The 25,069-nt window shown below is 46.1% G+C and overlaps 1 protein-coding gene across 5 annotated transcripts in view; it reads right to left on the bottom strand.

The window, feature by feature from the left end:
* Positions 1 to 25,069, bottom strand: part of SMARCC2 (SWI/SNF related, matrix associated, actin dependent regulator of chromatin subfamily c member 2) — a 151,407-nt gene that overhangs the window by 88,858 nt on the left and 37,480 nt on the right. For all 5 annotated transcript variants that reach the window (XM_033936942.1, XM_033936945.1, XM_033936947.1 and 2 more), the window contains exons 6-8: positions 20,832 to 20,901; positions 13,445 to 13,514; positions 10,291 to 10,366 (exon numbers count right to left, since the gene is read on the bottom strand). In XM_033936942.1, coding sequence (XP_033792833.1) covers positions 10,291 to 10,366; positions 13,445 to 13,514; positions 20,832 to 20,901 — 216 coding nt within the window. The remainder of the gene's footprint in view (positions 1 to 10,290; positions 10,367 to 13,444; positions 13,515 to 20,831; positions 20,902 to 25,069) is intronic.

Genomic DNA, 25,069 nt, shown 5'->3' with positions numbered 1-25,069 from the left:
GTGCCCTGGGGGTGAGTTGGAGGGGGTTGTTATGTATGGGAGCCTGTTTGTTCTGAGATATGGTTTGATTGTAGTGAGTGAGTGAGTGTGTGTAAGGGTTGGTCCCGGTTGGGGACATCTACATTTAAAATAGTGGAAGGTTGTGACGCTGGATCTTTCTATTTTTGTACTTTCCTGGTTGGTTGAGCCATTCCTGGGACTACTGTGACCTGCCCCATAGAGCATTCTAGCTTCTGCTGTGTCTCTGGGGGGGGGGGGGTGCTGTGACCGGGGCTGCTGTTGTGTTTACTGTTCTGACTGCCTTTCTGGGTCCTTTGGCCGTATTTTTATTTCAGTTTTGTATTCTGCCTGAATCTGGTTGTAACCTTTTTCACTTTTAATAAACATAAGTTTAAAAAAAAAAAAAAAAAAAAGATTTGATTAATCACTTACTCCAGATTCTAAGCGATGTACAGCTAAAAATTACAAAGTTATGGTGAACATACATAACTAATAAAAATTAATATTAAACATGTTAAAATATCATAAAAGTACATAACATAACATTACATGACTAAACATAAGCAACAAGATTACTTAACATATATGGTCAAAGAAAGGTAAAGTTATGGGAAGAAATACAATTCAATATAAAAGAAACAATTAAGGTAAAATAACATTGGGAAACGGGGAAAAGATTTAATATAAAATGTAAAAATAAAAAAATTCAATTAATCATTAAAAGCGTCTTTAAAAAGGAATCCCTTAAGAACTTGAGGAGGGGCTCTCTGCACAAAAATGCCCTTAAGTGTCAAGACTCTTCTTGCTGACATAATTGCTATGAGAAAAAGCATCTTTACAGTAAGATCCATTACAGACACTTCCCTAAAAAGCTCCTACAGAGCCTGATTGAGGCTGAGTAAGACCATGTTAAGATTCCAGGATGGAAACGGATGTTTCACCAGTGGTCTGAGCCTTAGTACTCTTTCAGGAATCTTACTATATCTGGATGAGACACCAAGGGAGCTTTACATTCCAGGGCTTAGAAACAGGAAAATTCCACAACTTGTGATGCCACTGCAGGACCCTTGTCAAGGTCTGCTTGCAGGAAAGCTAACACCATTATGTGACCGGAACACAGCGGAGCAGAGAAAGGCTCTGCCTTCTCCATAATGCACCAGTACTGAAACATCTCCCAAATGTATTATTTATTGAAAGCTTCTATACTGCTATTAATAACTGGGAAGTCAATTCAGAGCACTTGAGCTTCTGTAATGGTGTTACACTACACGAGAGCTTCTGTAATGGTGGTATGATATAGTTAGCATGTTTCTGCAAAGACCATTGTAGGTTTCTTGGCTATGAGAGTAGCAATACCTACCTCTGAGTATTCTGCACTCAAGAGCCATGCGGTAAAAGCAATGCAAACCAGATCTTCTATGAACACTGGTCCCTGAGAGAGAAGGTCCGGCTGTACCCGCAGTCTGAGACCTGTGCACATCAATAGACACACAAGGCCCACGTACCACAGTCTGCATGGCCAATCTGGTGCCACAAGGATGACTCTCCACAGATGGTTTACAATTCTGTGGCACATCTGCCCTATCAGGGGCCATGGAGGAAATATGTATGAATTGGATCTTTGGCCAAGGCTGGATGAGAGCGACTAAACCTGTGCTTCTGGGTTCGGACTGCCAACTGAAGAAGCCTTCTTATTTCTCACTGTAGCCATCAAGTCGAATGTTGGACGACCTCAATAATGAACAATGGACTAGAAATCTATGGCAGATAACGTCCCTTTACCTAGATCTAGCATCTGCCTGCTGAGGTAATCGGTCTGGACACTGTCCACTTCCACTACATGCGCTGACGAAAGAACCTGAAGGTGTAGCTCTACCCACTGGCACAATAAGCGGTCATCTGCGCACCCTTGGTGCCTCCTTGGCAACTGACATACACCACTACTGTTAAGAAGACTCGGACTGTCTGACCATCCAGCCTCTTCTCCAGCGGCTGTAATGACAAATGAATGGCCCAAATCTCCAATCTGCTGATCAACCACTTCGTCTAGGAGGTCAACCAACACCCCTGGACTGGACATCCATTGCAGTGAGCTCCCCAGCTGAAGAGGTTTACATACATATTCACAATCACCCACAAAGCTAGTCTGAGAGGCATGCCTCTTGACAACACCTGTGGACTGAGCCACCAACTCATACTGGCACAGGATTCCGGAGTCCTTGGCAGAGTGTTCTGCAGGGAGACTGTTTATGGAGACCATTGCGATAGAAACGTGCTCTGGAGAGGTCACATGAGAGCCTTCGTTGATTGAAACATGTCTATAATGGCTGCCATGGCTCCTAGCCCTTGAAGGTAGTGCCATGCGAATGGAGCTGGCTTGGCCATCCTGTTCATTATCTGAGTATGAAGCTTCTCTCTGAATGCCTCTGGAAGACAAACACAGCCTTATGTCATTTTGAAGAAGATACTCAGGTATTCCAGAGACTGGGACGGGACCAGTTGGCTCTTTCAAAAATTCACTATACAACCCAGGCTCTTCAGAACTCAAACTACCTGAGTCATTGCTTGTTCCCCTTCTGAGAACAATGGAGCCCTGATCAACCAGTCATCCAGGTATAGATACACTTGCGAACTTGTCCTGCAGAGATATGCAGCTACCAATATCATCGCCTTGATGACTATGTGGTGCGCTGTCACCAGACCAAAAAGGGAATGCCGAGAACTGGTAATGATTCTCCAGGACATGAAATCTCAAAAACTTTCTGTGCTCCAGAAAGATGGGATATGAAGGAAGGCCTTCATCAAATCTAAAGAAGCTAGAAATTCTCCCGGTGCAACTGCTGCGATGACTGACCACACCGTTTCCATATGAAAACATGGAACTTTCAGCGTTGAATTGACATGCGTGAGATCCAGAATGGGTCTCCAATCCGCTGAGCCTTTCTTGGGCACTATGAATTATATGGAGTATCTGTCCGAGCCCAACTCTTCAGGTGGCAAGGATTCTATGGCCTGAATTTCCACCAGCCTTTAGACTGTGTCTGAGATTCAGCTTGCCTTATCCGGGTACCCACTGGAAAGTCCACAAACCAGTCTGCTAAGGAATGGGCAAATTTGAGCTTGCAACCAATCCAAATGAACCCCAACACTCAACGGTCTGATAAGATCTATGCCCAGGCCTCTGAATACTCTGAGGGCTGTCTCTCTATCATCAGGGAAGCAGCTTTGAACCTAGCATCATCGTGCTTTCTTGGGAGGTTGAAGCGGGATGAAATCTGGAGACTTGGCTCAACCTAGATCCTGAAAACCTCTATCTTGATCCCTGACAGGATTTCCAAGACAAGGCTCCTGCTGAGTACTGCCGAAAGCATCTGGAGACACAAAAATTATATCATCTGTAACCTCTCAAGGTTCGCACTGTGTATGGCCAGTAAAGTAGATCACCAGCCATAGTCTTTACTTGACAGCCGGTGATCTGCTACACTGGCCAGACAATCATCTAACTCCTTTCCAAACAACATTCATCCTCGAAAAGAAGTCTGCCGAGCATAGCCTTGGCGGTGGAATCTCCCACCCTTTGCCTGATCCAGAACAGTTTTCAGGTTGCGATAGAATAAGCTGAGACGTTGCTCATGACCCTGATAATGTCACACACAGCATCGGTCACATAATCCACCCCTGATGCTAAAAGCTGGGGCAAAGGCTCACCCTGCTCTAGTGTAAGTTCATGCAACCTGGGATGAAAGGTTCATGCCACAAAAGAGGCCACTGCAGCCACCTTGATTTCTAAAGCCAGCGCTTTGAACTGTCCTTTAAGGATCACATCCACTCTGCGATTCTGAATATCATTTAATACTACGCCTCCCTTACTGTGCCAAAAATATAGTCTAGCCATTGACTTGGCTATCTTAAATAAGTCTTCAGGAGTATCCCACTGCTCCGTGACTAAAACTCATATCAGGATACTAGGGAAAAGAAGAGGACTGAGTTCTCACACCACTAAGGATAGAGCACGGAGTGGATAGAGACTGCTGGGAGACCAGCTGTAACTTCCAAAGGGAGTCAGTAATGAACTCCACAAGAGCTGAGGGCTTGAACAGCCAGCGTACCACAAGGTCATCCCCTGGTTGAAGGCCACCACCGTATCTTGCATATTCACTCCTGCTTGTGACCCTGTTTCTCCCAGCAGTGAGGGCTCACTCTGCGACAGCAAAAGCAAACAGATAGGCTCTCTGTCCTCCGAGTCTCTATCCAAAAGGTCCACCGGATCCTGGCCAGACTGATGCTGAGAGAAGCATGTACTGGAAGCCCAAACCCCCTTGTGTGCCTCCTGATTTGTTTTCAGACTTCCCATAGGAATCCCAGCCATCCAAACAAGCTTCCACATCATATTGACAAATTCAGGAGAGAATGCTGTACTAGTAGGCAGCACTGAGTCTTCTCTAGGTGACTCCTTTTTGCATCTCCTAGGCTCCACTCATGCTTAAGTAAGCAGGTGTTCCGGGGTTCTGAAAGGAATTTTTTTTTCTCGGCAAATAGGCCTTCCAATGTCTCCTCAGGCCTAAAGACCTGAGGTTGAGACTGAGCCTGAAGCTCCCACCCCACCCTTCATGCACATAGCCAAGGACACACTTCTGGCCTCCATCAAGTGCAAATTTGGCATGAATTAGGGGAAAGAGAGCCTGGCAACTCCTTCCCTACTAGTTTTGAGGCAAAATAGCATGATTTGAAGGTTTTGGAGAACTTGGGGGGGGGAAATAAAAAAAAAGAATCAGGAAATCCAATATTGTCGCCACTGCAGTGTTTTGTTGCCAAAAAATGGCCACAAAATGGCTTAGCAGAAATAAAAAACAGAAAATAGGATTTTAGATGTGGCAGAAACCTGTAATAATAGGATTTGCAGGAACCACCCCCTCCCTGATTTTGCCCATAGGCTATAACAGCTTTACTCACTGTGACCTATGCTGTGAATGTGCTGCAGCCTGTCTCAGCTCTCTTTAAAAAGTAGCTGGAAAAGAAATCACTGCCACACTGGAACTGTCCTCCAATGCTACCAGCTGGACTGAAGTCTAACTGATCCTTGATCCCCGCAGACGTGAAAGAAGGGAGGCAAAATACAGCCAGCACCCTTAAAAGCCCCGCTGAGCCCCCTGCGGGTGCCTAATAGCCTACACTCAAGCTACTGCAACCCAGTAGACAAGCAAAGCTTCTAGGGGTTTGGATTCCGAGCTCCACAACAGTTTCTGCAGGCTGGCCAACAGGTACCAAAGAAGGACTGGCCTATCAACTGCAGATCTCAAATCTGCTTCTTCTCCACATAGGAAGAGCTTTCCCCTCGACCTGGGGAACTCTGGAGAACTGAAAACTGCCAAAAACAGTCAAAAAAACACAGAAAATAAAAATAATTTACAGAGCAAATCAGAAAGACTCCTGTAAAAATTATTTACAGAGTAGATCAAAAAGACTCCTTCTTGGCTCACATGCAGAAAAGCTTAAGGGGACAGTAGAACCCTCTGGTGAAGGAGATGAAATGGGAAACATGGAGTGGATTCCTTCTGCACAGCTTGTAAGCATGAGGAGAATACTCTATCATCCAGAATGACATACCTATTGCAATAGAAAATGTATTACTAACAAAGAAGTGGACATTGTAGCAGTGCATGAAGAATTCCAAACCCACTTATACCTTTCACAAAGTTTACCTTATCCAAACTAAATGAATTCCATTCAAACTCTGTATTGCATATATAATGTCTTCGCTATAAGGAAAGATTAAGTTCTTACCTAAATAATCTTCTTTCTAGTAGAAGACACTCTATTCCTGAACCTGTGGGTAGTTAATTCCTTCTCATGAAAATTCTTGTAGAAAGCCTCAGTAGCATTATTTTGCTCTGCCTCCCATCTCCTGGGCTGTCCTTCAATTCTGCAGTTCGTACCAAAGCAGCAGTTCCTAACCCCCAGCCCGTGCAGCCTCTGTCCTTCTCACCCGCCCTCCCAGCCCATGCAGCATCTCTCCTTTTTGCTTTCCCAACCCTCCTCCCCCTGCAGCCCGTGCAGCATGTCCTTTCCTCACTCCCAACCCCAGCCCTCCCCTCTCAGCTGGATCCTACGGTATGACCTGTCCTCAGTCCCCGACTCCTCCATCTACCACCTCCCTGCCGCTTAAATGTAAAATCTTTGGGCAGCCAACGGTGCAACAAAGCCAGCCTCCCACCTTCGGCCTGCCCTGGAAGTGTTCTTTCAGCAGCATTTCCTTTTCCCATGTAGACAGGATGCTGCAAAAGAAACACTTCTGGGGCAGGCCAACGGCAGGAGGCTGCTCGAAGATTTTAAATTTCAGCGGCGGGGAGGTGGTAGATGGAGAAGTCGGGACTCAAGGAGGTTCCTGGAGAGGGTTTCACTACAGTGTAATGTCAGGTGCATAGTCACCACGGGACGCATAAAACGGCCAGGCGGGCCTTGTGTTTGACACATGTGCCTTAGAGGCTCGAGGTCTGCTGTCTGGTAAAGTTTTCGACTTGCAATCCTGACATTGGCCATAAAATCATCCAGACCGTTTCCAAAGAGTAAATGTCCTTTAAATGGTAATTTACACAAGGTCACCTTGGAGGAGAAATGCACTGCCCAGTGTCTGATCCATAGTATCCTGCGGGTGGAAGTGGAATAAGCAGACATTTTGCTTATGACTCTGTAAAGATCATACAGAGCATCAGCTATATAATCCAATCCAGACATTAGAAACTGGTGATCCCTCTTGGCAATTGCCTCTGGATCACGGCGCAACTTGGAATGGTAAGCCCGGACAACAAAAGATGCCACTGCAGCTGCTTTTAAACTTGAGGCCACGGCCTCAGAGCTACTTCTGAAGGAAATCCAGCCTGTAGTCCTGGGCATCCTTTAATACCACACCGCCTTTACTGGGAAGAGAGGTACACCTGGTAACCTGCGCCACTAGGAAAACCACTTTCAGTGAAACAGCTGGTTAATTTCAGCATCCATCAGATAGAGCCTGGCCATGACTTTGGACACCCAAAGGGGCTCCTCTGGCACCTGCATGGCTGTGTTCCCTGAAGGTTTCATGCGGCCCTTATTAATCTTGTAAGTTTCAAATATCATATTGATTAATGCAGAAGGAAACCTCTGCCCAGGACATCGAGACAGCCCCTGTGGATGCTCAAAAACTCGTTTCTGGGGTTTTGCGGCTGTGTCACAGCTGTGCTTCACCAAGGATGCACTTGTGCTGCTCCTCGTCTCAAACCTAGGTTTTTTTCCTGGCCCTTGCACCATCTGGGCACTAACACCCCCAAGGGACTAAAGGAGGCTACGCCAGCGGTTCTCACCCTCCCCCTTTATGAGCCGCAAGGCACCTGGGACACAAACGATCCTCAGATGGCCATCCATCGCAAATTTGGCATGAATTCAGGGTATCCTAGTCCAAGGAATCCACCATTTATTTTTAAGCAAAATTGAGGTGTTTTGAGGCTTTTATTTTGAAAATTGGGAAATCCAAGATGGCCATTGCGGCAGTGATTTTTGCACCAAAAATGGTCCGGGGGAGCTACACTGGGGTCCAAAAATTAGCAATTTTGGGAATTTAGAGGTGTTGGAACCTGACTAATCCGGAACCTAACCCCCCCCCCCAAAAAAAAAGAAAACCCCAACAATTTTAAGACAGCCCAACACCCATACAATGTTGTGTACTGGAAGCTGCAAGTGCTGAAGCTGCAAACAGCTTACAGGGAGAACTTCTAAGTCAACAAGCCTGGAATCTGGACTGCTTGTGTCTTTGGACTGCCTCTCAGGCCCAATAAACTAGCTGGTGACTTCAAACCACACCAGATCTCATGCTCGCAAATGGGGGAAGGAAGCAGTTGACCCTAATCCTGGAAAAACCATCACAGAGTTTACTCTGCCCACTGCGGACAAACCCGGGGCTTACACTGCTCCCAAGGGAATGATTCCTGAGTCCCCAAACTGGTAGTGCAGGCTGTCCAAGTGGGGGCACTGCAAAGTAGTCTGCCCCTTGGAAGCAGACCCTCGACTTCAGAGTCTGCGCTCTCCCACAGCCAGAGATGTCCCAAGATTGGGACCCTCCACAGCACTGAGAAGCCTCAAAAACAGTACAAAAAACACTGAATATAACTGAAAAATAAACACAAGCAGAGAAAACTGAGGAATTGGAGGACAGCCCAGAGGGATGGAAGGCAGAGCAAAAGAATACTATTGAGGTTCTCTACAAGAATTCTCGTGAGAAGAGACTGACTCACTAGAATTCCTGCTATGATAGATTCATCTTCACTTTCCCAATAACTAATCTGCTCACCTTATGTTTACTGTTGTACCTAGTATATTAGGCACTTAGATATATCTTTATAAGGCCAAAAAATCTAAGAAGCATCAAAAGCTAAGCCTCAATCAAAGTTAATATATTCGTTTATGACCTCAGCAGTACAAACTGTGAGAAAGATTTCATTCACAGTATAACTTGCACTAAAGTCTTCATCGGTCAGATTTCTTATCTCAAATCTTATTAGTTTATTTATTTTTATTTAGTTTTCAAAATAACTTAAGAGACAATACTCATCTCATTATCAGAGCATAGCAGGGGTTCTTCACCGACATAGGCTATGTTTCGCCATACTAGGCTTTGTCAAGGTAATCCCCTTTCTTATGCCGATTCCACATTCGCTGCCATCATTATAGTTTAGTTCAAGCAACTAAACTATAATGATGGCAGCGAATGTGGAATCGGCATAAGAAAGGGGATTACCTTGACAAAGCCTAGTATGGCGAAACATAGCCTATGTCGGTGAAGAACCCCTGCTATGCTCTGATAATGAGATGAGTATTGTCTCTTAAGTTATTTTGAAAACTAAATAAAAATAAATAAACTAATAAGATTTGAGATAAGAAATCTGACCGATGAAGACTTTAGTGCAAGTTATACTGTGAATGAAATCTTTCTCACAGTTTGTACTGCTGAGGTCATAAACGAATATATTAACTTTGATTGAGGCTTTACTGTTGTACCTAGACATTTTGAGAATCTTTTGAATTGTAAGTTGCCCTGAACCTAGATAGGCATAGAGCGATCCAGAAACTGTAGATTAGATTAATACAGTTTTGCTACTGTTTACTATTATTCTTAATTTGATTTTTTTTTTTTACTAAAATTACAAAAAAAAACCCCAAACCTTTACTACTACTTATTATTTCTAAAGCACTACTAGATGCATGCAGCGCTGTACAACAAACATGCAGGAGACAGTCCCTGCCCAAAAGAGCTTATAATCTAATTAAGACACATAAGACAACTCTATATACGCTGCTCAGGTAGGGAATTAGAGTGGGACTGATGAGGTGGATAGGGCAGGGACCTATAGAGGGATTTTTTTTTTTTTAAATAAATTCTTTACTCATTTTTGAAATCAAATACATAGTGCAAACAGATGAACAATCAAGTAATATAACATAATGCACTCTATTCCAACAAATAATCTACAGCAATTTAAACCCACCCCCCGCCCTAACCCTCTCCCTCGCCCCTCCTGGATGTGCACAGCCATTTTTCATGAATCAAAGGGAAATACTGCTAATAATTAACATTTAAGTCTTACAATATTTTGTTAACAGGCCCCAAATTTCCTTGAATTTGCTATGGTGTCCCAGCTGTAAAGAATTAATATGTTCAAATTTATAAATATGGTTTAAGGATTCACACCAAAAATTATCATTTATGTTATGAGCCTATAGAAGGATTGACAAGCAGATATGGGGGCTTTACTAGTTGGTTGGGTTAGGACTTAAAACACAGCTTCAAAAAAGTGGGCTCTCAGCATGGATTTGAATACCACCAGAGACGTAGCCCGACGTAGCGAGTAAGGCAGGTTGTTCCAGATATGCGGTGCAGCAAGGTAGATACTGATAAGTTGTTGGTGGGGAAAGATATTGCTAAATGTGATAATGTTGAAGACTTCCCAGGTTCTATTTGCACTTGGGAAAGAAATTTGCTTCGCTGCTGCAGATGCTTAGAATTTTTCAGTTTCCCTAGTGATCTGGACTTACCAATACACAAAGTTTAATCTGCTTTAATAATTATGTCAAGCAATAATGCCGCTCCTTTTTTTACTTTAGATCCCCCCAAACCAGGCAAGTACTACCTTTCTCCATATATGTGTGGTGTGTGTCTCAGGTCCTGGGGACAATCAGGTTTCTGATGCCTTGCTACAGAGGATAGCAGGGTAATGAGCACAGAATAGGGTAATAAAATATGTATTCCCTGTGAGTTACCTTTCGTGGTTTTTCTGGGATCGGTGCATCCTCCACTGGTGCTTCTACTTCACTCGCTGGAATCCAGGTGTCATAACTTGAGTAAAAAACACCAAACAAACAAACACTAAGGCCAGGATTCTCAAAAACCCTGCGTTAAAAAGCGACAGTCTGCTCACGCAGCCGTTTTGATAGCGAATCTAAAAAAAGAGACATTCTAAAAAAAATCACGCATGTAAATGAGGTCGGCGGACAGCAGCGAAGATTCACTAAATTTGCATGTGCCATCGCTGGTAATAGCGATGGGCACATGCACAGAAAAAAACGCTGTCAAGTAAAAAACAGCACAAAAACACAACAGCGGGCGAGATGCCCACACTCTCTTGCTGCCCTAAAATCCCCACTGCGACCACCCCTTGCAGTGGGAGAGATGCCCACGGTTCACGGAAGTTTCGCCCCCCACATTTCGCCCCCAGCAATTCGCCCCTCACATTTCGCCCCCGCACATTTCGCCCCCCGGATGTTTCGCCCCCACACATTTCGCCCCCACACATTTCGCCCCCCGGATGTTTCGCCCCCACACATTTCGCCCCCACACATTTCGCCCCCACATTTCGCCCCCCCACATTTCGCCCCCACATTTCGCCCCCGTCTCGGAGCGCAAATCCTTACCTCGGAGCGCAAATCAGTCCAGCTACTGTTGTGAGCGCGAGAGAAGCCAAGGGGGATCGAGGCTTCTGGAGAGATGCAATCAACTGCAGCATTAGACACCCTCCTGCTAGCGATCGGCGGAGTGTCGAGGGTGTCCTCTGGCAGGAGGGGTTGGGCACCCTCCTGCATGTGATCGGGGGGGGGGGGGGTTGGTCGGCCTTCCAGCAGGAGGAATTGACAGACAGCGGCGATTGGGGGAGGCGTCCTCCGGCAGGAGAGGGTGGGCATCCTCCTGCCGGTGATTGGGGGGTTGGTCGGCCTTTGGCAGGAGGGGTTGGGCACCCTCCTGCTAGCGATCGGCGGAGTGTTGAGAGTGTCCTCTGGCAGGAGGGGTTGGGCACCCTCCTGCATGTGATCGGGGGGGGGTTGGTCGGCCTTCCAGCAGGAGGAATTGACAGACAGCGGCGATTGGGGGAGGCGTCCTCCGGCAGGAGAGGGTGGGCATCCTCCTGCCGGTGATTGGGGGGTTGGTCGGCCTTTGACAGGAGGGGTTGGGCACCCTCCTGCTAGCGATCGGCGGAGTGTCGAGAGTGTCCTCTGGCAGGAGGGGTTGGGCACCCTCCTGCATGTGATCGGGGGGGGGGTTGGTCGGCCTTCCAGCAGGAGGAATTGACAGACAGTGCACGCTACCTCGGCCTGCCCCGGAACTCTTCCTGCAGCCACCACCCGCCTAGGCAGGAACATGAAGTTGCTGTTGCAGGAAGAGTTCCGGGGCAGGCCGAGGTTACAGCGCCGTGGCTGCCATAACATTTAAAATAATAGTGATCGGGGGGGGGGGGGGGGAGAGAGCAGGTGTGGGGAAGTCCGGAGCTGCAGGGCCGGCGTTAGAGGGAGTAAGAGCTGATGGTGCCACAGGGTCCCGCGTTGGGGGGGGGGGACGCTGTCTCGCTTTGGCCAAGCCTCGATCCCCCTTGGCTTCTCTCGCGCTCACAACAGTAGCTGGACTGATTTGCGCTCCGAGGTAAGGATTTGCGCTCCGAGACGGGGGCGAAATGTGTGGGGGCGAAATGTGGGGGCGAAATGTGTGGGGGCGAAATGTGTGGGGGCGAAACATCCGGGGGGCGAAATGTGTGGGGGCGAAATGTGTGGGGGCGAAATGTGTCTGGGGGCGAAATGTGAGGGGCGAATTGCTGGGGGCGAAATGTGGGGGGCGAACCTTCCGGATCCCGATGCCCACACTCTCCCACTTCCCTAAAATCCCAGCCACGACCTACCCTACCCGCAGCGGTAGAGATGCCCACTCTCCCCCACTTTCAAGTGACCCCCCTTCCCCATCTCTGCCGCCCCCTCCCCCTTGCCTCAAAATAGATGACCAGGAGGGACATGGATTCCCTCCTCCCAGCTACCTGTATCGTCTAAAATAGGCCTTCCCCTCCCCGGTGAATCTTAGGAGGGACCTTAGGTGTCTGAGTCAATCAGGGACTTGGGCCCCTTTCCGGTGCATCCGGGGAGGGGCCCAAGGCTCTGTTTGGCCCAAGTTGTTTTAGGCCCCTCCCATAGGAGGATCCTTATAAAGCCTAGGCCAATCAGAGCACCGGGGAGGGGAAGGCCCATTTTACATGACGCTGGCAGCTGGGAGGAGGGACCCTCCAGGTCAACTATTTTGAGGTAAGAGGGAGGAGGATGGGGTAGGGGGATCACTTGTAAGTGGGGGGGAGTGGGCATCTTTCCCACTGCAGGGGGGCAGTCGGGTTGGGGGGTTTGCAGCGGGGATTTAAGAGCAGCGGGTGAGTGTGGGCATCTCTCCCGCTGCAGGGGTTGGTTGCACTGGGGATTTTAGGGCAGCGAGTGTGGGCATTTCTCCCGCTGTTGTGTTTTTGCGTTGTTTTTTACTTGACAGCGGTTTTTTGGGCGCATGTGGGAGGGTGGTTGTGTTCGCCGTCACTGCAGGGAAGGAGTGTTGTGAATGGGCATCTCTCCTGCTGCATCACAACACAGGGGCTTTCTAGCAGTCTCTGACACTGACTGGCACTCCTGGAAAAGTCGCTTTTTTTAAGTTGCCAAAAGTCGATGCTGCTTTTTGAAAATGGCTCAGCATTTTTTAAGAATCCACCGGAGGGCTCATTTCAATGTTGAAGAGCTCATTTGCATGTCAGTGTCGGAGACTGCTAGAAACCTCGCTAAAGACAGAGATAATCCACCACTAAACTGCATACAGGCTAAACCACTGGGAAACAGTTTAGCGATGGCATTAAAGTTTTGAGAATCTGGGTCTAAATGTAGTGTTTCTTAGCTTTCATTTCTCCACATATTATCTGCTGTCTTGCCTCCACCCTCAACTACAAGTAGTAGTAAAGCCCTGTCCTAGAACTGTGGTGATGCCAGCCACACCCATCTCCTTCCCCACAACACCTTCTTTCACCAGTCCTCATCACATCCTTTTATGCCTTTAACCCTACAACAGTTGCATATGTGTTTAACTCTGTCACTGCTTTGTGCTGCACTGGGTGATCTGTGCTCTTACCTATCTGGGAAGTAGCCCCAATGCAGGAGAACTTGTTTATCTCTCTTCAGGATTGGTCGCACCCACTCTTCTGAGAGCAAGGAGACAAGAAGTAGCGTTAAAAAAGATTAGGTTTTTACCTTGATAATATCTTTTCCAGTAGATAGGAATTGTATGCTGAACCTCAGGGTACTCTGTCCATTCTCATGAGCATACTGTAGAAAGATGTCAATCACAGCTTTTAAAACCTTCTCCTTCCCCCAAGAGTCTATTGCCCCCTTCAGTTCATTCCAAAGCATCCAAGAGGAAAAGGCAGAAGGAGGGACACAGGGAACTCCCCGAAACCAAGGTTCTGATCTGCTCATATAACGTTATAACTGTCAATAATGAAACTGTCATGTATAAATGAACAAACTTTACCACTGAACAGTAAAACACATCAAATAAAAGCAACAGCTTGAATATTAATGGAGCTCAATTATCTCTTGAGATTCTATTTACAAACTGATTCTAAAACCATAGTCTGACTGGCAGAGAAGTCTTAGCTATGGAGAGAACCATGAAGCTTATGGCAGAAACAGGTGCATCAGAAATTATTGGGGGGGGGTCAGCATACCATTCCTATCTACTAGTAAAGGTATTATCAATGTAAGAACCTAATCTCTTTTTCCAGTGCACTAGGAATGGTATGCCTAACCTTAAGGACATACCTAAGCTGTCCCCAAAGTCCCGGGTGGAGAGATAAGCCTGCTTTCAGTACTGATGATCCAAAAGCGGAATCCTCGTGTGCTGCCACATTCTCCCTACAGAATTTAGTGAAAATGTATAAGGAAGAGCATGTCTCCTCCAGAGGTATCACCTTTGATTCTGCCCAACAGGAGACCGCTACTCTGGTTGAATGTGCATTCAATGACACCGGTAGTTGTTTGCCACAAATAACGTAGGTGGAGGAGATCGCTGTCCAAATCTGCCAGGAAATGGTGGCCTTGGAGGGTGAACTGCTTTGGGTTAGCTCTTTGGTCAGGACAAAGAGATAGTCTGATAGATGAAATTCATTAGTCACTTCCAGGTAATGCAAGAGAACTCTGCAGACATCCAGTAGCTTTAAAGCCTTGTCTTTCTTCTTAGAAACCATAGGTTGGAAGGCTGGTAGCCTGACTTCTTGGTTGATGTGAAATGCTGAAACAACCTTTGGCAAAAAGAAAGGTACTGTACACAAGGTCACTCTCATTTCCATGATCCTCAGAAATGGTTCCCTGTATAACAAAGCTTGCAGTTCTGAGACTCTTCTGGCTGAGGTAATTGCAACTAGGAACACCGCTTTGATCATAAGAACCATGAGAGAAGCTTCCTCCAAAGACTCATATGGGGCCCTCTTAATATGATGTTGAGATTCAAGGAAGGGAAGGGATCTCAGATCAGCAGCCTGAACCTCAGGACTCCTTTGAAGAATCTAATAATATCTGGGTGAGCAGTCAAGGAAATATGCTTCTTGCAGCCTCTAAAGCAAGCCAGGTCTGCCATCTGCACCTTAAGGGATTTCATTGCTAATCCTTTGTCCAGGACCTCTTGAAGAAAGGCCAGTATAGACTATACTGGGGCTTTGTTGGGCTCCAGATTCTCCTTATTGCACCAGTGCTGAAAAGTATCCCATGCCTTGGCATATGCCGAAAGAATGGATGGTTTCTTGGCCTTCAGTAGGGTGGTAATGACTACTTCTGAATATCCTTTCTTGGCTAGTGTGTGAGTGGGTGAGAGCCATGCTGTAAAACCGAAGTGACCTGGATTCTTCTAGAGCAATTGGCCCCTGTTTGAGCAAGTCTGGATATACCTGGAGCTGGAGACATTCATCCACTTGTAGGGGTACTAGATTCACATACCAAGGATGCACCCGAGCCAATATGGGGCCATGAGGATCACCCTTCCTGGGTGAGATGCTATGTGATTTATCATCTGGCCTTTCAGGAGCCATGGAGGAAACACATACAGCAGTCCAGACTTCAGCCCCGGTTGCACCAGGGCATCCAGCCTTGCACATCCAGTCTTGTTGTGTGCCATTGCCATCAGATCGAATGGACACCCACAACATCCTACAAAGTCTTGGAATGCCCACAGGGCTAGCAACTACTCTTCTGGGTCCAATGTCTGTCTGCTGAGGTAATCCGCTTCCACACTGTCCACTCTGGCTATTTGTGCCATCATGATGGCCAGCAGATGCTTTTCTGCCCAAGTGATATGCTTCTGGTGCCTCTCTGCCAGTTGACATAGGCCATTGCTATGGCATTAACTGAGAATACTCTCATGGCTCTGCCTTCCAGCACCGACTGTAGGTTTCACAAAACTCTCAGGTCTAGCCTGTTTAAATTAACCACTTCCATTGGGATGGTGTCCATTTCCCTTGCGCTGGACTGTCAGCCTTACATTATGCTGGCTGTCGGCGTGTGTGTTGGCAAGACCAGAGTATCAACAAAGGACTCTGGGATATTATATTAATCCACATATCCTGAGCCAGAATGGAAGTATCCAGCCAGCCTGGATTTCTCAAGAAGATATGTTAACTACCAGTGCTTGAATAGAACAAAAGAAGCCAGGCAGACTGATTCCATCTACCAATCCTGCAAATCCTTCCTTATCAATGAAGGGCCATTGTCTCAAACAGATACAAAATTATGGCACAGAGAGATACTGGAAAATATGTTAAGATCAATATTTACTAACAATAGATACCATTTTAAGAACAAGACTCAATATCTATAGACAGGTTGCAACATCTTGATCCTTCTCTTGCTTATCTCTCTCTCTCTGCCTCCTCTTTTTCCCCTTCAACATCTACACAGACGTATATCCATTCACAAACTCTTTTCTCTCTCATTCACCAAAATCAAAGAGTTCTGTAGCACATCTCTCTAAGCATTGTATCTTTATAAGATTAAGCCTATTCTTATAAAATATACTTTTTATGCACCACTTTTAGCTATTATTGTCATTAATTCCACTTTCTACTGCCTCTGAAGCTGAATCTGGGACCTCACAAAAGACTAACATAAAACACAAAATATTACATTTGGGTGCTCATCTGACACAGGCAACCACTGTTAAAGTGCCCCCCAGCCAAACAGGCTGGTATCCATTGTCATTGTGACTCAAAAATCAATCTGAAGTGGAATCCCTTTTGCTAGAGACTGTGGGTCAAACCACCAGTTCATGCTGCTGTGGGCTGCCTCCGTCCAGTGTAGAGGGGCCTGTAGGGAGTCTTTCTGTGGAGACCAACAAGACAATAGGGCATCCAGAAGTGGATACATATGTGCCCTTGTCTATGCATTACTTCTATGACAGCCACCATTGAGCCCAGAACCTATAGGTAGTGCCATGCTGTAGGCACTGGTTGTGACAGGAGATTCGTAACTTGCCCCCAAAGCTTCTGTGTGCCTCTGATACAAAATCTTGGACTTTCACCTTGTTGAAGAGAACTCTCAGGTATTCCAAAGACTGAGTGGGAACTAACTGGCTCTTTCAAAAGTTTACAATCCAGCCCAGACTCTAAAAAGTTTGCACAACTGCCGCCACTGCAGAAATGAGCTACTGCTACCACCATCATCACATTGGTTAATATCCGGGGTGCCATAGCACTGAGAATTGATGGTGATTCTCCAACATGAGAAATCTCAGGAACTTTCTGTGTGCTGGGAAAATTAGAATGTAGAGATACTGCTACTATTACTACTATCCATTCAGTCATGTCCAACCCTTAGATACTCTGTAGGCCAGTCCTCGCCATGCTTCCCTGTTTTCCACAGCGTCTTTCAATTGCTTGATGTTTATTCCCATGTCATTCTTGATGGCATCCAGCCAATAGGTTTCCCCTGCTTCCTTTTACCACTGACCATTCAGAGCAGCATCTCCTCTTCTAGTGAATTTGCCCTCATCACATGTCCAAAATAGGTCAGTTTCTGTCTGGTAATCTTGCATTCCAGGGACAACTAGGGATTTATATGATCAAGAACATCTTTATTGGTGATCCTAGCTGTCCATAGGATTCGATAAGCCCATGGACAACTTGAGATAAGCCTCTGCCAAATCCAAGGCAGACAGAATCTCTTCCGGCTAGACTGCTGCAATGACAAATCTCACTATCTCTATCCAGAAACACGGAACCCTCAGGGCTGCACTGACATGTTTGAGATCCAGTCGTCAAAATCTTTCTTGGGCACGACAAAGTATATTGAGTATTTGCCTGAGCCCGAGTGTTCTTCCAGAACTAGTTCTATGGCTTGAATATCTAGTAATCTGTTTAAAGTTGCCCGGACTTGGACCGCCCAATCCGGTCAGCCTGCCTGAGAATCCACAAACCAGTCTATCAGAGGGTATGTAAACTATCTTGTAACCTTCTCTGACAATATTCAAGACCCAAAGATCTGTCCTTATGCTTTCCCAGGCCTTCTGCAAGTGAGAACCAACCTCCAATTTTCTGAAGGACGGTTGGATGTCTGGCGTCATTGTGGCTTCTTGGTTGCAATTGTGGCCCGGGAACCTGTATTCTGAATTTTAAGGCTTCCAGAATATCTCTGTCTGGAACCTTGATAAGTTCTCTGAGACGAGCCTCTTGAGGTATACTGGCGAAAACATCAGGACCCATGAAAGAAGCTCCGGTTCTGGCTTCTGGACACTCAAGGTCTGTTGTCCGGTAAGGACTTGGGATGACGATCTTGCACACCGGTCATAAGATCATCCAGGCCTTTGCCAAAAAGCATCTGTCCCTTTAAGGAGGGCCTGCTAAACATAGCCTTGGAGATTGAATCACCCATCCACTGTCTGATCCACAGCATACGTTGGGAGGAGATGGACTAAGCAGAGACTCTCACCTTGACTCTAATTACATCATAAAGTGCATCAGCAACATAGTCCAACCCTGCTAGCATGAGTTGAGGTAATGGCTCAGCCACTGTCATGTCCAGGGCTCGCAACCAGGAATGGCAGGTGCATGCTATGAAAGAAGCAGCTAACACAGCCTTAACTCCTAGGGTCGGTGCCTAAACTACCTCCTGAGGACCATATCCACTCTGCGGTCCTGTGTATCCTTCAACATGACTCCTTCCTCACTGGGTAAGGACGTGTGTTGAAATGTCACCTGTGCCAACAGAGAGTCTACCTTTGGAATAGCAAACATTTGCTGGAACTCTTGATCCATAGGATACAGCCTAGTCATGGCTTTCGCCCCTTTAAGGGAGCCTTCCGGGACCCCCCAGGGCTCTGTAACCAGGAGTTTCAAGTCTGGGTGCCAAGGAAAGGATATGGGCTGAGACTGTACGCCGCTCACAAGAGAACACTGAGATGACTGGGGCTGAGGTGGATCAATCTTGAGCTCATGAAGAGACTCAGTAATAATATCTGTCAGGGCTGAAGACTTGAACAGCTGCCATATGGAGGGATCCTCTCCCGGGTCTGAGGCCAGGACTCCATCCTGATCCTCAACATAGGAGGCTAAATCTCCCACCATGGAGGCCTCACTTTGAGACAATAAAGGGATCAAGACAATTTTTGTCCGCTGAATCCCTATCCGACTGACAATCAAAGTCAGGGAGGAACTCTGCTCTCTTAGAAGCAGCGCTCTGAGGATTCTTAAGAGGCGTGCGCCCAGGGTCGCTCTTCATCAGACTTAAATTGCATATCTTGACTGTGTGCATATGCCTACCAGAGCAGATTAATGAATTTTGAGTAAAAGCCATAGTAGGCAATTCTCCTTCCTCTTTAGAAGGTCACCATATCTCAAAAAAGATATAGTGGAATTAGAAAAGGTACAGTGAATCGCTTGTTCAATCTTTCCAAAAATACTAGAACTAGGGGAAATATGATGAAGCTACTATATAGTAGATTTAAAACAAACTAGAGAAAATATTTCTTCATACAACGTATAATTACTCTGGAATTTGTTGCCAGAGAAAGTGGTGAAATCAGTTAGCTTAGAAGGATTTAAAAAAGATTTGAATGATTTTCTAAAAGAGAAGTTCATTAGCCACTATTGAGATGGCTTGGGGAAATTCACTGCTTATCCTTAGGATAAGCAGCAAAGAATCTGCTTTGCTATGTGGTATCTAGTTAGGTGCTTGAGACGTGGGTAGGTCACTGTTGGAAACAAGATACTGGGCTTGATGGACCTTCAATCTGTCCTAGTATGTCAATTCTTATATTAAGATGCCTTGTCTTTGGCTACAGAGTCTCTGCGCCAGTTCGGCGCACCATGCCACTGTTCTGGGGCTCCTGGGTAAATTTCTGTTCCCCTAATGAGCTCAAAAGCCGTGTGCCATGCCCCAGAGGCAACGTGGGAGCTAAACTTGAAGCTCCCACTTCCCCACTTTGCTCAACAAGGCACATGGTGCAAGAGCGCACTTCTGCCACTCATCTTTTGCAAACAAGGTATGATATAGAGAGTCAAAGGACTATCTCTGGCACTTTAGAAGCAAAACAAGGTGTTTTGGAGAAGTATGAAAATTTAGAAAAACAAAAAATCTGGGAAATCCAAGATGGTCACCACTGAATTTTAGTACTAAAAAAAACAGCTTAAATTACCTCAGGGATGATCATAAACCTTAAAATACAGGATTTTATGGGAGGGGGACCAAGATCCTAGCTGTAGAAACAGTTAAAAACAGCTTTTGAAGACACCCCCACCCATTTTTTCCACAGGCTGTCACAGCCTTATTCACAGACCATATGCTGGGGAAATGATGCTGCTGGTGCCTGCTTCAGCTCCTCTCAGGTGTAGATGTTCTAGGAGAGGTCCTCTGCTTTCAACCACTCAGCAACTTTGCTGGAATCTTCAGGTTGCCGGTTGGACCTCCACAGAGTGACTCTCAACCTCCCCCCCCTCCCCCCCGAGACCTCTCAAGAAAAAGGGGGAGGGGAAGACAAAATTCAGCTGGCACCCTGAAGGAATGCTATCAGTATTTAAACAGCCTGCATCCCTGAACCTGACCAAGTTAATAGGGCAAGCAAATGCCTTGAACTCCACTAATCTTCAGCAGGATGAAACAGTAGACCCTTTTCAAAAGGGATCTCTGATTTCATGAAAAAGACCGCGACTAGAGTGAAAAACCGCAAAAATATTGCAAAATAAAAAGAAATAAACCGAGCAGATCAGAAGACACCTTTCATGCTCACCTGCACAAAGAAAAAGTGAAGGGGCAGCAGACTCCTGGGAGAAGGAGGAAGTTTCAAAAGCTGTGACTGACATCTCTCTGCAGTATGCTCACAAGAGTGGACAGAATACCTTAAAGTTCAGCATACCATTCCTACTGCACTGAAAACAAGGTTAGGAAATGCTCCACAGCGCTGCTGGAGTAGATTAGGCATCAGGATATTTAAGAACATAAATCAGGTGCAGAGTATGCAAGTGAAGAGATGGGCTCACCTTCTTCCAAGGTGCTGGGTGCTGGGAAGACAATATGAGATGCATTACTCTTATCTTCAGTTATTGTCCCCTACAACAAAACAAAAATAAATCTCAGACACCTAAGACAGCAATGAAAATTTCAATAGCCATTGAAAAGGTAACAGCAAAAACTAGAAGGATGCTTGGAAGCATAGGGGGAGGAAAGAAGGATTAAGTTCTTACCTCAATGATTCTCTTTCCTATAAAACAGCATATGATTCTTTACGGGTGGTTGTGTACCCTAACTCATGATTTGGATTGTAGAAGGCATCAATCATTTTTCTCAGCTCTGCCTCCTCATTTCCCTGGGCAGTGCCCTCTTTCTTCAGTCCATACCAAAGCAAACCATAACCCCTAAGAGGAAATACCAAGGAGGTGTTTGGGGGGACTCCCCGATAATGTTAACTTTGTTCTGCAATAGAAACAAAAAAACAGTAAATAAACATTGCAATTGCAAAACTAAGGGCTCCTTTTACTAAGCTGCGGTAGCGTTTTTAGCACGCACTGCAGATTAGCATGCACTAACCCCCATGCTACATGTAAAAACTAACGCCAGCTCAATGAAGGCGTTAGCGTCTAGCGTGCACTAAAGCCGCTAGTGCAGCTTAGTAAAAGGAGTCCTAAAGGTGGAACCAACTAACCACCTACCTGTGTGCAACCAGCACTAACACTTGCATATCTGTGAAAGCAGCACGCAACGAGCAGTGGAAATCTAACCCACTCCCTTACAATAATGTTTTCTTTTGGCTGTCACAAGCCAAACCACTGGACATTCAACCCAGACTATTACTGTATCCATCTCTGATAGGGCAGGGTGTAAGAAATCATAGCCTGCTCTTCAGGAAAGAGAATTATCAAGGTAAGAACCTAATCCTTCCTTCCTGTGCAAATAGCATACGATTCCTTACAGATGGGACAAACCAGAGCAATCCCTTGAGTCTAAGGTAGGACAGATGAGCCTGCAACAACCACAGAGGACCAAAGGCCACATACACTTGTGCCAACACATCCACTCTGTAAAATTTTATAAAGCTATGAAGAGTGGACCATGTGGCTGCCCTGTAAAATTTCATCATGTGGCCTGGACTCTGCCCAAAAAGCTGCCATACTTCTGGAAGAGTCAAAATGACTGGCAGTTGTTTACCACAGCCAATGTAGGCTGAGGAGATCCCCATGCAAATCCATCAGGAGCTAGAAGCCTTAGAGGCTGGTCTTCCCCAATGATTAGAGCTGGATAAGACTAACAGATGGTTTGAGAGCCTAAAATCATTTGACACCTCAAGATAGTGAAGAAGCACCATCTGCACAACCAGCAACCTGAAAACTTTGTCCTGTTTCTTTTCACCCTTGAGCTGAAATGCAGGTAATCTCACTTCCTGATTAACATGGAACACTGAAACAACCTTCAGCAGAAAGGAAGGCACAGTGCACAGACACTCTTGTGTCAGTTAATCTGAGAAAAGGCTCTCAGAACTTTAATATCTGCAGCTCAGACAACATCCTAGCCAACGTGATTGCAGCCAAAAACATTGTCTTCACAGTCAGATCCATGACAGATGCTTCTGATAAAGGTTCATAAGGAGCCTTACTGAGGGCCAATAATACAATATTACGATTCCACATTGGAAATGGCTACCTCATTAGAGGGTGGAGCCTTAGTGCTCCCTTCAGGAACCTGGAAACATCTTGATGAGAGGCTAGAGATGTTCAATGTACTCTGGCCCGGAAGCATGAAAGACTAGCTACTTGAACTTTAAGACATCCAAATGCCAAGCCCTTCTCCAATCCTTCCTACAGGAATGGAAGCCCAGAAAGGATCCGCTTATCCTTGCACCAATGCTGAAAAATTTTCCATGCTTTAGCATAGGCCACCACTATCACTGGCTTTCTAGAACTGAGGAAAGTTGATATCACCATCTCCAAATATCCTTTCTGCACTAAGGTTGCGCATTCAATAGTCACGCTGTATGACCAAAGTGTTCCAAATTGTCTGATACTATGGGGCCCCAAGACAGAATGCCATGATGCAGCGATAGTCTGAGGCAGCTGTCTTACTGAAAGCGGACCAGATCTGCGTACCATGGGCAACACGACCAATCTGGAGCTACGAGGACTACTAATCCCCATTAAGTACCTATTCTGCAAATGATTTGGCCTATTGTTAGTCACGGTGGAACACACAGAGCAGTTCTTTTGCTGGCCAAGGTTGCACAAGAGCATCCATTCCAATGCTTCCTGACTCGAATCTTCAACTGAAAAACTGAGGGGCTTTCTTGTTGCCTGCCGACTCTATGAGATTAAACATCGAGCGTCTCCAGAGTCACACAATGCAGCTGGACAATCTTTGGGAAAATGGTCATTCCCCTGGATCCAGCATCTGCCTGCTGAGGTAGACAGCTTGGACACTGTCCACTCCCACTAAGTGTGCTGTTGTTATTGTCTGCAGGTGGACGTCTGCCAATCAAAATAACAATTAGGCTTCCAGCTTTAGAGAACACTTGGTTCCTTCTTGCCTGTTGACATTTGCCACTGCTGTAGCATTGTCCAAGAACACTGACTGTTTTGCCTTTCAGCCATGTCTGGTGGTGAGCTAACCAAATGGCTCAACTCCAGTCAGTTGATAAACCATGTTTTCTGTAATGGCAGACATCGGCCTTGCACTGGGTGACCCTCACAATGACCACCCCAGCTGCAGAGGCTGGCATCCATCGTTAGTATCACCCACAACTCTATGTGAAGAGAAAGGCCTCTTGATAACAACTTCGGCTGGAGCCTCCATTTTAAGCTCTGTCGTGCCTCTGTTGTCCCTCCTTCTGAGTCCAACTGAGGAGACCAACATGCCAGTAGTGAGCTCTGTAGGGGATGCAGGGGCACTTTTGCCCATGAATCACCTCTATGGTTGCCAACATGGACCCCCAGAACCTGAAAGTAATGCCAAGCCATAGCAGCCTCCTTCACCAAGATGTCTAGAATCTGGCGTCTTGAGTTTCAGTTTGCATGGCTCTGGAAGAAACACTTGGCCCTCTGTTGTGCTGAACAGGATTCCCAAATATTCTAGACACTGTGTTGGTTCCAGATGGCTCTTTCTGGAATTGATAATCCACCCGAGATCCTGTAAGAGCTTGGCTACCCAAGCAACCACCTGGTGGCAGTCCAGCAAGGACAGTGCTCAGATCAGCCAATCGTCCAATTAAGGACAAACCTGGATTCCTGCTTTGTGCGGGTGGGCTGCTGCCACCACCATTACTTTGGTGATGGTGCATGGTGCAGTGGCCAACCTGAAAGGCAGTGCCAAGAACTGAAGTGCTTCTTTAGCACATGAAACCTGAGAAATTTTCTGTCCTCTGGGAATATGCAAGTAAGCCTCTGTCAGATCCAGTGAGGCCAAAATTTTGCCTAGAGCCACCAAAGCAATGACTGATCTCACAGTTTCCATCTGAAATCTGGGAACTTTCCAACACCTTGACCACCTTGAGATCTAGGAATGGCCTCCAATCGTCTGAATCTTTCTTGGGCACAAGGAAGCATATATAGAGTATCTCCTTGAGCCTCAGTCTGCGTCTAGAATCAGTTCTATGGTTCCAATACGTAATAGCATTTGCACCGTTGCTCTGACCTTCGCAGCTTCTCCATTCTTCCCGTCTGAGAGTCTAAGAGGTTCTGGAATGGACGATAAAATTCAAGCTTGTTGGTCTCTCAAATTATGTCCAGCACCCACTGATCTGAAGAAATCGGCGCCCAAGTTTCCCAGAACTCCAAAAGTCTCCCTCCTATGTGGGGGAGCTTGGAGGTTAACCTGGCGGCATTGGAATTTCTTAGCACTGGCTGCTGAGCACGAGCCAGAAGTCTGAGCTCTCCTGGAGCTACCAAACCTTTGTCTAGATCCTTGATAGGACCTTTGTGATGAGGATCCCATAGATCCATAACACGGTCTTCTGTAGCCACGAAAGGAACCATGATTGGAACTGCCTTATCTTTGTGGTTTACTGTTTGGCAAGGATTTAGGAAAATAGTCCATTACACTTTTCATCAGGTCATCCAGTTCTTTGTCAAAGGACATTTGCCCCTTAAAAGGGAGTCTACTCAAAGTATTATTTATTGTATTATTCTTTATTCTTGTTATACCGCTTTTTCTAACTGGCAGGTCAAAACAGTTTACAACATAAATAGAAAATAAGAAAGGAACTACAGTAATTTTGATAGGAAAGAAACACTCA

Source organism: Geotrypetes seraphini, chromosome 3 (genome assembly GCF_902459505.1).
Source record: "Geotrypetes seraphini chromosome 3, aGeoSer1.1, whole genome shotgun sequence".
NCBI lineage: Eukaryota > Metazoa > Chordata > Amphibia > Gymnophiona > Dermophiidae > Geotrypetes > Geotrypetes seraphini.
Note: the sequence above shows the minus strand (reverse complement) of the source record. Positions and strands in the feature narration are given on the sequence as shown.